Raw genomic sequence first — 16,003 nt, 5'->3', positions numbered from 1 at the left:
AGCAACACCTGTCTGCACACAGAAAGCCAGCAGTTCTCAGTGCTGGGACCAGGCATTCAGCAGCAGACAGCAGAAATAAATACCAGTATAAGTGAAGGAGTTCTGTTCTCTTCATTGCTCCTCCTTCCCGCCCAGGCTTTATCCCTCCCAGTTCAAGGATCCCATATTTTGGGCTCAAGTTGTGAAACAGAATGAGATATTAATTCCCCTGTTTCCACAGAGGGTTCAGTGCCTCTGACCTCATTTCTCCACACTGCACAAAACTGCCACCAGAAACACACAGCTCCAGTTGCAGCCTTGTGGTCACCACAGAATGACTGGAAACAACCTGGGAGTCCCAGCTCAGCCGGCTGCTGCTCCTATCTGACGGGACAACTACGGGTCACTTTCACCTCCAAGATCCTTCTTCCTTTCCAGACACATCTCAGAGAGTTTATACATAGAAATGGGGGTTTCTGAGCAGGAGGGGCTCTCAAAGCTCAACACACACACACAAAACTTCCCCTTTGGTCTGCTGTCTCACCTCGCAAACCTTTGTTTTCTCAACAGTTATAAACAGATTAAGAAAGAATGGAAGAAATTCTTCCAAAGGTGCCGAGTTTGTGCTACTGCACCAACAGAAGGGGAGCAAAACCAATGCTGTCAAAACTCTTCTGAGATCTCTGTTCAAAAACCAACTTAACATGCAACAATATCAATAAAAATTGTCACCTGTTTAAGATTCAGCTTCGATCCCAATTCAGGAAGCAATTCCTAAACAGAGAAAAAGCTGGTTACATATGTGAGAAAATCATTTCCTTCCTTTCAGGCACCAATATGCACGTACAGAAAAGGCTACTGAGGTCCCCTGACAACTGTAAGGTTGAAGAAAACAATTTTTTTGCCCCAGCAGGTTTCTGCAGGAGCTGAGGAATGAAAGTTAATGCATTGCAGGCAACAAAATACCTTCCTTCCTCACTTCCTTCTCTTAGCAATGCGTGTAAGAGGATTCTACCAAGAGAAGAGCAATGCTCTGAAAAATTGATGATGAAAACCCATGCATCCAGTCACATCAAATTGTGGGTGACTTCTACAATTCCTAAAATACATCCATAGTGCTTTCAAAGGGGAAAAGGCACGACTGCATGTGCTGTGCTGAGGAGCCTCTCATAAGCTGCTCAACAAAGAAATAATCAGGACAGAAAAATGGCAAGTAGCAAAGACTTTGCTCCTCAAATGAAAACAGCATGTAAATTCGAAAGACAATGGGGAAAAATAGGTAGTAATTATCTGGAAGGCTGAACAAAACAGCTGCTTTATTGTCTTGCAGAAATGAGATCAAATCTTGGGGACCATGCGCTGGCATTCAGATGCAAAGCCCCTGAGCAGGAAATGTGTGAACAGCCTCTGCCTACCACCTCAATTTCGTTCCTCTCACCATTTCCAACCCAAGGAAATGGGCTGCACTGCAGAGGAACAGTGGCCAAACAACTGCAGGCTTTGCCTTTTGAATCCATTGCTGTTGCAAGAGTGAAGGGTGATCAGCAGTGCAATTACAACACTCCCATAACGTGGCAATGCAAACACTCCAAGGTTGCAAGCAGCTTTCTAGAGACAAGCCCAAAAGCCCAAGGGGTTGTATAAAAAATCCTTCTGATGTATCATCAAATATGAATGATAAAAAACACTCCTTCCTAACCTAGCAGTTGTTTTATAGAAGGGAATTGCCTCTTTCAATTGCTCAGCCCCACGGGGGTCTCTCCCTGTCAAATTCCACCAGGGTCGGGGTTTGCCCTGCCTAATTTAAGTGCACTGCAGGCTGCTGGAGGAAAGCTGCAAGGTTTCAGCTGCAAAGCCTTGTTTGGGTAAGAAAGCCTTCCATGAGCCTTCCATCAGGCTGCCTGTGCTGCATCTGGGCCTCCCCAGCTGCCAGCCAAAAAACTCAGCAGGGGGGCTAGAGCCAGAGAATTCAAATGCAATCAGGGGAAGGCAGAGGGGAAATTAGTGGTTTGGGAGAATGGCTGGGAAATTGTGGCCCCTGTGGTTTCTGCCCTGCTCTGCAGGCTGCACGCCACAAGGTTTGCAGGCTCCATGTGTTTGGACTCCCACCTGCTTCCGGAGTCACAGGTGCTGCAGCACAAGGGCACCTTTCCCCATCTGTGGCTGGCTATGTGCCACCAATCATTTCTCTTTTTTTTTTTTTCCCCCTTCCCCTGCTCGCAGCTTTGAGACCTTTACATCATACTGCTGCCGTGCTGCAACATGTAGGTGACATCTGAGGATCATCTGGCATTTGCTTGTTCACAAAATGCTGGTAGCTAGCAGCAATCCACTACGCCAGCACTTACAGAGCTGCAGCAGCTTCCCATTTATTTCTGGGTGTCACTCACACTGCCAAGCAGGGCTCGCAGCAATCTGTGTACCTCAACCTGGGTACAGGATGGTCCCTCTCCATCGTCAGACGCAGCACGATGGAAGGATCTAGCTCATCAGAGCTAAATATAAAGTGTCACAGGGTTGGAGATCAAGTGCTCATGGTGCAGATCTGACTGTGCCCAGTATCTAACTCCCCATCTTTGGTGAAAGAACCAAAACTTGGACAAACAAAGGCCCATTTCTGCTCACTCCCATTAGATGTTGGGGTCACAAGATGACTTCAAATCCCCTTTTACTTCCAGAACAAAAAATAGATCTCTCTTTTATTAAGTGATGGTAAATCCACACCCAAGGATTCTGTAAGAAAGATTTGTGAACAAGCTGCATTAGTGTAGGCAGCACGCACAGAGTAAGAAAGCATCATCCAGTTTAATGACACGGCAATGCAATCAAGTTGCCTAACTTATCAGCTTCTTGACAGCTTTCAAGCTTAGGAGAAGCCTCCAGTTAACACACTAAGCTTAATTTCCTTTGGGTCAAACTTATAAGAAATCTAATTTGTTTCATAAGCAGCTCTGGATTTCAACAGACAGCTGATGAGCAATACAGCCAGGAGAGAAAGGCCATTTAGTGTCTGATAGATCTGCCAGAGAAGGCAATTGATCAATTATATATTTAGAAACACATTGGGGAAGAGAGCTGACTGCAGCCACATGACTCTTTGAACACCTCTGTCTCTCTGTAAGAAGAGAAAAACATCAAAAAAGAAAAAAGAATTAAAATCAGCCTGCTTAGAGGGAGGTCACCGAAATATATCCATCCCTGTGCAACAAAGTGTCCCTCCCACACACCCAGAGAAAGCCAAGAGCTAGCATGGGTCTACTATACATTACCAGGCTAGGGGTGGGTTTAGGCATTGTCTTCCGTGCTCTGTGGACCTTGACTTCAGCATTAGCAGCAGTGGCTTTTTTAGCATCCATGTCCTTACTGCCCTCCCCGAGCTTGGTTGGCATCGTGGCTTGCATCTGAGAAAAGGTGCCCACAGTTCTCCCTTTGCTTGCTCCTCCTGGAAGGGTTTTTGCAGCATGGCCAGTGAGAGAAGCAAAGGTGCTGGTAGTCCTTAGAGGTTGCTCCTGCGCCATCTGCTTGGTTAGAATATATCCATTGCTCCCTGTTAGAGAAGTCTGTGTGAAGTCATTAGCTTTCATATGGTTTTGCTTCCCAGTCTCACCGTCTCGTTCAGAAATGCCATTTTCTGCTATCCTATTTAATTTAGTACTAGAGTCCTGCTGGCTCACTTTCGTGTTGTCCTGAGTGTTTTTCGCTGGGTTTGGGTGGCTCCCAGCCTCGCCGTGCTCACAGGAACCGTTGGTTTCACCATCTACAGCCATTTTTGGTTCCCCCGCTTGCTTTTCTGTAGCACTTTCATCCGCAGCCATGGCATTGAACCCTGGAGAAAGAGGGAGGAGAAAGGGAAGGGAGGAGAAAGAAAAGGGTCACAGGCGTCATTAAAACACGCAGCGGCTCACAACCACGAAACGTCTCCCCCAAAGAAGCTCTCCCTACACGTTTCCACTTGGGCTGCCAACACACCTACCTGACTGGCTTGGCCGGATCCTGGCATGGCAAAAAGCGGGGCAGCTAAACTGAAAGCAGTGCACTCATTCTGACTCGCCTCAGCTGCAGATGTGGCCGTTTATTCCCCAACGATGGATATTTCAAGGTAAATATTATCTTTCGCTTTACCAATAACTACATTTATAGGACTGTATGTCAACATTCCCCATGTCAAACAAAACACTGCCCAATCCTGCACTCGGATCTCTAGCAGAGCTCTTCACGGTGCCATGGGGGAGCTGCTGGAGAGCTGGATGGGGGAGCTGCTGTGGCACAGCCCGGAGCCTGCAGGTGGTAACCCTGCAAGGAATAAGCTCTGTAGGCAGCACTGCTCACTGAAGATCACTCTTCCAGCAGGAAGCAGCAGCACAGGAGCAGGATTGGCGGTGTCATTTCAGAGGTAACAGCCAGAGTAAACACGTGGGTGAAGCAGGCTAAGTGCAATTCCAGACTAAAACAATGACATGGTTAAAGCACAGTGAGATCTCTGCAGACCTAAAGCTCGCTCACAGATAACACAGGAGCGTCCATGCAAAGACATTTTTTTCTCCTTTCCAAATACTTCCAAGCTCCCCTGCCAGTACTTTCATCCCACAGATATCTCAGACCTGAGCTGACAGAATCCAAGTATGAACACCGTGTACTTACACAAGGGTTCCCGACACGACAAACCAGCAGCTCCCCAGGCAACCAGGGCTGATAACAATTCACTGGCACGTCCAGTAAAATGAGTAAATCAACCTGCTGTTAAGGATTCTGTGTATTGTTTTCCTTCCAGAGGCCAGACAGTTATGAAAAGCATCCTAAGTACCATCGAAAGCTCTGTCCAAGCAGACTGGAGGAGCAGGTAGGACTGATTTACAGCCAACTGAAGTTATTTTAGCCTACAGTAGAGCCCAGAATCCAAAGCAGAAAACAGCTGTGCAAGCCAGAGCAGCGTGCTGGTATCAGCACCTTGCTTCACACTGCTCATGGAGGCTGATGTCCTGCAGACCTCTGCTGAACTGGTGAAAACCTTCTGCAAAGCTCCAGGCCCAATGCCCACCTCCCCTGGGTGCTACCAGGCAGAGCTGGGGGGGCAGGGGCACCATGCAGGAAGAAGCATCAGAGCTCCCCAAAGCACCACTCAAAGCCAGCATCCCCCGTGCTGCTTCCCAGACCACTTTCTGTGCGCTGAAAGCTCTGACAAGGTGCACGTGGGTTGATTGGGGTTGAGAGGACTCACACATACAATTGCAAACATACAACTGCTACTAGGTGAGACACCTTGGGCAGGGGGAGCAAAGCGCTGCGCACTGCGCTTTTTCAACCTTTATTTCTCTCATTCTTCACCAAGTGTCCTTAGAAGTGCCATTTAAAGGGTTCTTTCAGCAAACTCAGCACCAGAAGGAAAGCAAAGGTGGGTAGGCCACAGCTGCAGGCTCTCAACGCTCAGCAGCAGGCACCTGGCAGGGTGAAGCCTACAGTATTTGTTGGCTGCAGTGCTGTGCACGTCCACCAGCACAGCAAACAGCTCCTGTGGCTGAATATTAGATAAACCAAATCAACTGGGAGCAAGAATTGCTCCGCCTGCCAGGAAGGCGACCAAACCAAGGTAAATGAGAGCACTGCCCTAAGGGGAAGGTATGACTGCGTTGGCCCCAAAAGCATCACACTTTATGAACGATCCATGAGGTCGAAACAGATGCAATTCAACGTATGCTTACATTTTTGCTGAACAGGGACCTGTAGAAAGCGATGGGAACACGATCCAGAGAGAGCGGGAGCCTCGCAGTGGGTAAATGCTCAATAAAAGCCTGCAGGAGCTCTTCAACAGCACCAGCTAAAGAAATGCTCATTCCTTACATTTCACCTTTTCTTTACTTTCCAAAAAAAGTTTCTGTATTGCAAACCTGTTGAAATCTTGACTAACAATAGGCCTCGTGACAGTGAGTTCCATGGGTCAGTCAGCAAGTTCCTCCTGAAAGCCCAGCTCAACGGGAGGCTTTTCTGCTCACCAGGGAATAAGAACCCAAAACTGATTATTTCTCTGAAACTTTACAACATTCATTCCTTCTAAACAGACCAAAACCATGCTTTGTCTGTATTCATTTCTCTCCCTCTTTGTCCTTTAACTCAAAAAAACTACAAGATAAAAATATACAGCCTATTTCTACGGGTGTCTAACCTCAATTACCAGAAGCATCCTAGCATCTCCAGCACTGTCTTATGCATCCTCTATGTTACATACAGCAGGAGAAGCCTGTCGCATTGTTCACAGTGCTGCCTGCAACCCGATCCAAGCACACACAACTAATTGTAAAGCAGCAACAGGAAACTCCTTACTCAGAGATGGTGAGGCCCTGGAACTGTTGCCCAGAGCTGCGGGTGCCATCCCTGGAGGTCCCTGTGCCCATGGATGGGTGCTGGGCAGCCTGAGGTGGGGGGCAGCCCATGGCAGGGGGTGGATCTTGACTACCTTTAGGGTCCCATCCAACCCAACCATTCTGTGATTCTACGAGTGCAACACAACCACAGGCCAACCTGTCCTGCTGCTCGTTCACAAAGCAAGGAATCTGAAGCTGCTACCAAGTTGAAACAATCTTCGGTGTGTATCTTCTAGGAGCTGGATACTAGCCCTGCAATTCCACAAGCAAAGAACAATCAGCAATGTACCTAAACCAGTGCTCTGCATTAAGGGCTCACTGTGAGCAACAAAGAGTTCGCAGCCTTCCACCTCTCCAAGCGCTCACAAGGACCCTCTGCAGCAGCTTCAGTCTTAGGCTTCCTTCTCAGTGTCAAACACAGTTACTCAAAATTAAATTAAAACTGTGATGCAGAGAATGGAAGATTGAGAAAGGAGGGGAGGAGCTGACCTTGAGCACAGTGCGACGGATGCTCCAACAGCACACTGCTGTTGGGACCCACCAGCTTTCCACCTGCAGGCAGACAGGGGTTTGGCCCACAGCTTGGTAGTACTGAGAGAATCCTCCAAAAAAAACAAAAGTCTTCAGTATATTTTGTAAAACCCAGATCTCTCTGTTCAATGTGACAAAATAAGAAAAACACGCAAGCGTTAGGAGCGTTGCTCCAGGCCAAAACGCGATCACTGCTAAAAAAACCAACCAAGAATAAAGGTCCTTCAAGTGAGTGCCTGATTATCTGATCTGGAACTCCGACATGTTTTCCTGGCCACCTCAGTACTGCTGCAGGCTGCTGATGTCCCACAGGGTCCTTCCATCGGTGTGCTCCTCATGCTGAGGCTGCAGCAGTGCCACGCTCAGCCCAGCACAGCTCTTGATTCTGAACTGCACTACAGGTGAGTGCTGCCAACGTTCAGGTTTATACATATAGACATTTCACAGGCTTTTATCTTTAAGTGCTTGCTGACCATCCTTAAACTGCCACAGATAGCACAGACATTTGTTCAATATCCAACTGACCTGCTGGAAACAGCAAGGAGTGCATCTGCTGAAATCCTTGCCTTGAGGTTCCTCCAATCTCTTCTTTCTTTAAATCAAAGAAAATCATGAAGCAGAGAAAAAGCAATAAAAACACTGCTGAAGAGATGAGAGTTCAGACCAGTAAGGAATGGGAGACTGGGATCCCATCCTCCATCTGAAAGGAAAGCTCCACCTCTGTCATTCAAGCCAAAAAGCTGAGCACTATGAAGCCAAGAAATGAAGAGAATTGTAAGTTTCGGGCCAAAGTTCCTCTCTAGGATGAATTACTGATGGGCTTTACTATTTTTTGTCCCTTTTACATCAATGTAGGCAGATGATGACCAGGTGAGCTCAGTTTTGTATTTCCATAATGCAAGTGCCACCCTCCTACTGAGTCCGCAGTGGGAGCCTGCCCCACATCTCCTGTAGGACACAGCCAACACAGGGAAAAACACATACAAAATAAAAGTACATTTGCTGTTAATGTCCCACACTGAGCTTAAAGGTTGGTAAATGGGACTCAGCCTCTTGCCTACAAATACCAGTGAAGACTGCGAGGTGTTTAATGCCCCACATGAAATCAATTGTCCTTTTGCCATGGGATGGAGTCCCTGAACACAGCCAGCACCTGGTGGGCTGTCAGGGGGGAGCGACCACCTGCAGTGTGTGAGCATCCTTTGTTCCACCTGGCCTCCTGGCTGCCGGGCTCAGCAGGGAGTCCCAGTGCTGAGCAAGTCAAGGCAGGGAGATTATTCTTTTTCTCCTTTTAAAGCACCTCTCCCTACACCTGGGAATGCAAAGGCTGCAGCTGCTCAGTGGAAGGCTGCACGTTCCTCACCCCCAGCAGCTTTCTATCTGCAATAAGAGGCAGAAGGAGGAAAAAAAGAAAAAAAAAGAAAAAGCCCTTCCAGGAAATTAAAACCCTAACACTCTCTAGAAGCAGCTCTAGGGTTATCTGCAAGCAAAGTGACTGTGCACACCTCACACACCTCCTGTAAATCAGCTTGGGTAAAGTCTTCGGGAGGCTGAGCCTAATGGGGAATTTCACTCCTCACTGTGGATGAGTGCAGCTTCCCACCTCCAGGGTAGGAGCAACAACAGGAGCAGTTTGCACTGGAAGGTCGTGTCAGATGAAGCACACAGCTGGGAGCTATGGGCAGGAGGAGGAGAACTGAAATTTCTGGCAATTCTTGCAAGAAACCCCTTCTGACCAACTTCTGAGTCAGGCTAAGTACAACTCAGCCTAATAAAACACTTCTGCTCAGCACTTCCATCTCCCCACCCCTCTTCCTTCCTTGTCAAAGGCAAAGAGGGACCTAAACTACCTAATGAAAAACTGAACTGGAATGTTTCCCCATGGATAACAGGAGACACAAAGCCGAAGAAGCAGCTTACAGTGAGCTGAGAATTAATCCCAGAATCAGAAATGAAAGCACCAGGAACACCTGAAGGTCTCACTCCTACAGATGCATGTTAAACTTACAGTTCAATCACTTCCCTCCATTGGTACCAGGATGAAACTAGAAGCAGTGCCTTGCTTGAGGGACAGGCCACTAAATCTCATTTCAAAGTTGCAAGCTACCTGAATTTCCTTTGGATCTTTAAGTTCCAACCTCTGCAAGTTTCTAAGGGCATTTCCCCAAAGGGATCACAACCCAGGACAGACCTAGGTTTGTGTTACAGACAAGAACTCCTACCAATCAGTTTGCTTCACAGCAGCTCAGCCTAAACCAGGACCTAGAAGCCCCAGCAGCCTTCTGTGGGTTCCCACTCCAGGCCTCTTCCTCTACAGCAGAGAGCAAACACCAAGAGCCACGTCCCATACAGCAGGCAGCTGCACCAGGCTGTGCACCCCATACCCACACATCACCTCCCATCCCTTGGTTAGGAAAAACAGGCTCAAAGAAACCATTCCGTGCCATCCTGTGAGTCTGCTGGAATGATTTCATGTTCGCCCCACGCTCAAAAATGCAAATTCCCATGCTAACTCAGAACATTGTTATTAACAGAATTTAGGGCCGCTGACTCATTGAACTGCTATGATGGCCACAGATGGTTAATGAAGGTCAGCTAAGAACAATGCATGTAGCACGATGACCAAGCAAACCACTGTCTTTTACATAAATTGTACGTTTGAGAAGAAAGAGAATACAGTCTGAATCTCACCACAAGTATGGAAGCTATGCAGTTCAGACGTTAGGATCCTTTTTCCCCAGTAACAGAACAGTACAGTAAGCTGAAGTGGTTGAAATTCGAGCACCTTGTCAACCCTCCGGACTGCTCCTGCACAGGGAGGGTTCCCAGCTTCCTTTTCAGACACAGCATTTCCTTTTAGTCAGAATGAATCAAGACTTGCAAGGCACAGAGGTTTCTCTTTTCCAGACCTCATCCTCTCTTTTCACCTCTGCAGACATTTGCCACTTACCTTGGGTCCAGCCTAGAGCTAAATACACTAGCGTAATACTCCTGAGCCAAGCAAGGCAAGGGATCAAAGCTCAAGCCTCTTCCCAGAGGAATGCAACCTCACACCCACATCTCAGACTCCATTTCTGGTCTTCCTGGATCAGAGGTCCACGTGGAACTGATGTCAGCAGCAACACTCATGCGCTGCCAGTTAATATGCAAGCACCGTGGTCACATCTGACACAGCACTCAATATTTTGCTTGTTCTTTCCAAACAGAACAAACCATTACACTGGGCAGAAGAGAACTCAAAGGCGATGCTGTACTCACACAGGTCCAAATTAAATCCAAAATTTTGTTTCTAGCAAGAATAGAGTATTTTGGTGGGGTCAGTTCAGTGCTCTTCTGATGTTCTATTATGGAGAAGAGAACAAAAATTCCCCAGATCTTGGCAGATCAATGAGAAGCAGCTAGTCAAGGAATAATGAAGCCATGAAAAGAAAGTGGGGAGAAAAAAAAAAAGATTAGGGGCTGTGTTGTTTCTTTTTTCCCTCCTAATCCCACCGACATCTATTAAGCTCTCAGATCTGTGTGTGTGCAACTCACAGACAAGCGCAGAAGAAAGATTTCATCCCACTAACATGTGCACTACAGCCTGCAAAGTAAAAGAAAGCAGAGACAAGGCAGAAGCCAGGAAGCAACCCTCAATGGCACCAATGGCATGAGGTGTCTCACCCAGCCAGCAGTGATCGCTGCCTGCTCTGGAGCAACAGTGAGACTCAGAGGAAAACAGAAAGTTAACTTTAATAGGGAGGAAAAAGGCCAGGTCATCGTGTGGATCAGAGTTTGACTAAAAGCAGTCACACAGAAGAAGTTCAAAGAAACTCGACCCTCTTTTGTGTCTCACAGCCACACGAAAGCAGAAGTGAAAACCATCTATAATTCAGGTGGGTGGAGATGGATGGACTGTGGAGCAAATTTGCATCTTCTGGGGAAAAGCCCTGCTCAGCAGAACACAGGAGGAGAACGGAGCTGCTCCTTTTGTGAGAGCACAGCTGAGCCCTTGGGCACAGAGCACATCTCTCAGCCCTCACCTCGCTCCCAGCTTGCCACAAGCCAACCCCATGAGCCAGGCTGAGCTCAGGCCCTCCACCAAGGCAGGTGCTCACCTTCCTCCTTGTTGTTGGTGATATCTTTCAGCAGTTCAGTCTTCATGCAGGCGTCTTTCCTTGTCTCTCCCTTACTCAGCACTGTTTGCTGATGGGGGGAAAAAGAAATACCGAGTTTTAGCTCCTAGTTCATACACACATTGCATTAAAAAAAAAAAAAGAGACAATCGTGGATGTATCCTGTTTACATCACAGGCCAACCTCTCTCTGCAAAATACCGCTGGCAGGAAACTGCCAAGGCACAGGTCAGAGATAAAGGCCCCAGGGCTGGAACCTGCGCTTGGGGCCGAGGCAGGCACTGCAACTGGGTGCAAGCGTGCAGCTCCGAATGCAAAGAGCTGAGGAACCCAACCGAGGCTGCTGCAGGCTGAAAGGGGCACGGAGGGCACCCCAAGGAAACGACCCTCGCGGCTCCAGACTGCTTTGTTGTGGGTAGGAGGAGGTGGGCTGAGCCCATTTCTCGCTGCACATCATTTATCTGCACAAGCAGGCCGAAGTACGCTTTGGTATTTCTGCTTTTTGTGGTGCAATTTATAAAACACAACCATCAGTGAGCTTCACCCAACTCATCGCCCCTGCCTTCCAAGTTTACTAGGGCCAGTGAGCTCATCTCTTAATTTTATGGAAAGTAATTTTTCTTTTCTTCCTCTTTTACTTTCCTGCAGAAAGGGAACACCTGCTCTCCCCCCTGCCTTTCACGTGCCTGCCATCACATTGCTCGATCAGGTCTGCAGCCTTCACACCACCGCTGCGGATTGCGGGGGGCAGCTACATTTAAATTAAGATAAAAAAACAAACAGCTACCAAAACGAAGGAGAAAAGTCTTATAAAACCCACAACCAAGCACACAGATGAGAAGGGTCTTTTGCTACAGCTCTCTGCTCCCAAACTAAAAGAGCACGGTGCCTGCCATGGAGCTGCACGGCACCAGGGGAGCCCCAATATCACGAGCCCAGGTCAAACCAAGTGCTGTAGGAAGTAGATGAAGCCCACAGCCACGAAAATCAAAAGGTTTAAAGCACAATGAGTGGTTAAAAAAAGGAACAGAAGGCCTGCTCGTGTCCCATAAAGCAAGCAAGAGATAACGAACGCATACGAAGGCTGAAACATCAGCTTCAAAGGCTTTACCAGGCAAACAAGGCGCTGCTGCTCACCCTTCCCCAACCATTCTCTGCTTGAAGCCACCCAGGCAGACCTTGGTGCTACTGCTGGGAGCCAAAGACCCAGCCAGCCTGAGCAACGCGTCCTTCCAACAGCTCCCATCAAGGAACCATAGGAACACAGCCTCAAACAGGAACACAGATCAGCTTTTCCCTGCTAAGCCATAACATGCATCTTCAATGAAAACATCTACAAGTAAATCCTACCTCTCCTCCACCCAGACTTGCTGTAAAATGGGGATAACTGCACCTGCCCAACAAGCTCATCCTGGTGCAAGGGTAAGCAGGGAGTTGCCCTGGGCCTGGCCTGTGCAGTGAGCCCCTGCTCATCTCACACAGACCTGCTGGTTTTCCCAAGCTTTGTTACAATAAATAGAGGTCGTGATATTCCTGCTGTTCAACTGACTCCTCCTGAAAGCCTCAGCATTTCCAGCAGGCCATTTCCATCCCTCCCATCCTTTATTTTCCAAGCAGCTCCCCCACTCCACCAATTATTCACGCCCTCCCTTTCATGGGGACATTGCTGCTGCTCAGACCACGAGGCCTAAAGAAAAGCCACTGCAGGAGCCCCAGCGTCAGCCAGCCCTCGGCAGCTAAAGAACACACTCCCTCTTCTCTGCAACTAACAGGAGCCCAGAGCTGCCCCACATCCCGGACAGCGCTGGGAGCTCTCAAAGCAGCACCAAGAGAGGAACCGTCGCTGCTCGACGCTGGAGAAGGAAAGCTCAGTGCCAGCTCAAAGCCACTGAGGTGGTTCCAATGGGTTCTGCAGCCCCAGCCAAGCGGCCTCGCTAGCAGCAGCTCGATGGCCTCCGGGCATTGCTCCGGAGCAAACAAACAGCCAGCATCGCCATCCACAACGCTAACGCACCTTCAGACCTGCTGGGAGGGAAAGAATCAAGTAACAATAATGAAAAAGACAACTGTGACTTTGGAAGCCTTCTGATCCAAAGGAGGCTCCAGGAAAGCACCGCACGACCCTCGAAGCCTCGTCCCCAAGGACAGCACTCCTCACCCGCGCTCCATCACCGCAGCAGGGTGTTGGCAGCAGGACGGGCAGCAGGCAGCACCCTGGGTGCCCACCACCCACAGCCCAGCCATTCCCACCGGCCCACGGCTCCACCCAGCCGAGCCAGCAGCAACTTGGCTGCGAGTGTCAATACCTCCATATTTGTGTGCCTTGCTTTTCCCCCCTTAAATTCAGAGCAAACTTCCCCTTCGCTCACACCCCATGGCCCAATCCGTCGGCTCCTGATTGGCAGGGAAATCCTATACCCACCCTCCCCGCCAGAAGTGTCGGCTCTTGCAGCAGTCCCAACAAAAGCCAACTGCCAAGCTCAGGCTGCTTCACAATAAAAGTCTCACGCTCTCCTCTTTTATTTTTTTCCCCCTTCCCCGCAGACGGCCGCCTCCATTCCCCGACCCCAGATGGATTATTAACCTCCAGCCACTGGAGAGCCTCCACCGAGGCTGCGTGCCACGAGCGACGGGGCGTTGATTCCCCCCACCGGCTCCTTTTATTTTTAGATTTCGAGGGAAAGAAAAATGGCTGCGTCTTAAGAGAGGTGTCTGAAAGGGCTTTAGAAGCCAAGAAGATCCAAGCAAGGGCTGGCTTTAGTCTTTCCTCTGCGCCTCTGATTAACAAGAAATAAGGCTTCCCTTCCTCCACCACGTCTTTGGAGAGGACGGAAGACAGGGCAGAGCCGAGGAAACGCTCTGCAGCATTTCCAAGCAGGCAACCAGAAACTGCATGGTGCCTTTAAAACAAAAAACAACAACAAAAAGAGCAAAGCTGGGAAGCGCAGAGAGCTTCCTCAGCCTCCTCCTTGGCATTTTCATCAGCCCTTTGCAAAAGTCCAAGCAGGTTTTACAGGCAAAGACAATACATGCACAGCACAACTCCAACATATTGTAGCTTACCAAGCCCAAGAGAGCAGTTAGTTGCATCATGAACCAGAGCTCTCTAGCAGTAGACCAGGAAGGAGCGGAGGTTGATGTGCTAAGATGACTACCTCCACAAGAGTCCTTTTTTTTTTTTTTTTTTCTCTTCCCCTCCTTGTTTTCTTAAAAATCAACCCAAGCTTTGCAGCAACGCTGCTCTGATTTGAGACGTGTGTTAAAGCAGGTCAATCTGAAGGAGGGCTGGAAGCAGAATGACCAACCCCTCTCCAACACAGAACTGCTGCGCTACCAGCAGCAGCTGCACCAACGCTCCCCAGCACATGCACACCAGGCACAGGGGACAGCAGTGACCCTGGGGCCCAGAAGCCCCCAACAGGAGGCACCCAGGGGACACTGGGCCCCCAGAGTTGACACCACCAGCACAGCCCCACAGCTGGGTCTCACCCCATGCGAGGCAGCAGTGCGTGCTGCAGCAAGAAAGGGAGGCAAAGCACTCGATAAGTGATGCAACTCCAGCAGCAGCGGATTTCCATTTACTCTCATTTTTTCCTGCTAATAAAACCCAGCAAACCCAACCTGCTCATAACCTTTGCCTTAAAAGAAGGCAAACGTTTTGTAGCTAATTACATAGGAAGCAATGATAAAGAAAACGCCTGTAGAGAGACAGTGTTTGTTTTATCAGCAGCAGAAGAGCGCTGATTTCAGATTTCGGCTCTGCTCTGGTCCTGCTGAACATGGGCAGGTCTGGGATCACCAGTCACGGGGACACTGGCCCTGGGCCTGCCACGAGAAGCATTTGATTTGGAGAAGAAAGGAAATGTAACACCCGTGTACCTGGCCTACAAAGCAGCCACCAGTCTCAAAGCTCCTTTTCTAGGTTAAGGCCACTTCCTTATAAGCCTCGTGCAATCATGTGGACATGGAATTTTATCTGCAGCTCACAACAAGCACTCCTCTCAGCCTGAAGTCTGTCCCCAAATCAAACTAGACCTGCAATTCTTTTGTCTCCTGAATTCCTCCTATCCTACAAGAACAGAAACATTTTCTTCTCTGCCTCCATGACTCCCTCCAATTCCAGCCACACAGATCAACTCCCAAAAAATGGGGGAAGGGTAGAAACGAGGCACAAGTCCTTGCATGCAACAGCTGGGAACAAGGAGACACACACATGAAACACAACAAGACTTAAAAGTGGGTTCTCATAGCACAGGGCAGTCCATAATGGTGCCCAGGCTCCAGGCAAGGGGGGTCTGTGGAGCCTAGGCTCCTGTAGGGGTGAACCCAGTGAACAGGGCAGCCTTGGTGCAGATGCAGCTATGCTGTCTTGCTGCTTCCACGCTGGGAAGCATTGCATCCATCTAACTGTGACCCAGAAGAGTGAAAACCACTACAACTTGTATGTGAAGACAAATGGAAATCCAAAGCAGACAAAGGCATCTCCTTCCACTGGCTCAGGTTAGCAAGAAGTACAGCTGCTGCCCACCTTCTCCTATCACAAGGGGGGGGGGGGGAGGGGGGAAGGGCAGAGAACCTAAAAACAGAGATGAAGGATCTTAATCTTCTCTAGCAAAAGCAAACCAGACACTTCAGAAACACTAGGTCCCCAGGAAGGCTCAGCAAGGATGAAACCACAGCACCAAGATGAGCCTGGAGAGAACAGTTTGCAGCCTCGTCCCCATCGACAACACCCAGGCACCTCTTTGGCCTCAGCCATCCTCTTCCTCCCTCCCCCAAACCACCGCAGCCAACGGAGCAGCTCCCTCACCTCTACCCAGCCCAGCAACACCAGAAGGGACGCCTTCTCAGGCCTGGGCCCAGGGAGGTGGCCCCAGCCTGGGTGTTCCTTGGGCCATGGAGGACCTTGCCCCGCGCACACCTCCTCTTCTGTGCCACCTGCAACCACAGCGACGCCTGCGAGCCGGGAAAGCAGACAGGGAGAGGAAAACAAGGCAAAAAACAAGACAAAAGTTGCACC

General features: G+C 49.2%; 1 protein-coding gene across 16 annotated transcripts in view; it reads right to left on the bottom strand.

Annotated features, from left to right (window-relative positions):
• Positions 1-16,003, bottom strand: part of EHMT1 (euchromatic histone lysine methyltransferase 1) — a 96,865-nt gene that overhangs the window by 44,590 nt on the left and 36,272 nt on the right. For 10 of the 16 annotated variants that reach the window (XM_052667617.1, XM_052667625.1, XM_052667624.1 and 7 more), the window contains exons 2-4: positions 10,967-11,054; positions 3,249-3,805; positions 712-753 (exon numbers count right to left, since the gene is read on the bottom strand). In XM_052667617.1, coding sequence (XP_052523577.1) covers positions 712-753; positions 3,249-3,805; positions 10,967-11,054 — 687 coding nt within the window. Of the gene's footprint in view, positions 1-711; positions 754-3,248; positions 3,806-9,560; positions 9,585-10,966; positions 11,055-13,289; positions 13,452-15,793; positions 15,996-16,003 lie in introns of those variants that run through there. The other 6 variants (XM_052667619.1, XM_052667627.1, XM_052667630.1 and 3 more) reach the window with 4 other exon arrangements.

This window comes from Tympanuchus pallidicinctus, unplaced genomic scaffold (genome assembly GCF_026119805.1).
Source record: "Tympanuchus pallidicinctus isolate F22 unplaced genomic scaffold, pur_lepc_1.0 scaffold8, whole genome shotgun sequence".
NCBI lineage: Eukaryota > Metazoa > Chordata > Aves > Galliformes > Phasianidae > Tympanuchus > Tympanuchus pallidicinctus.
The sequence above is the reverse complement of the archived record's forward strand: the minus strand, read 5'-3'. Positions and strand labels throughout refer to the sequence as shown.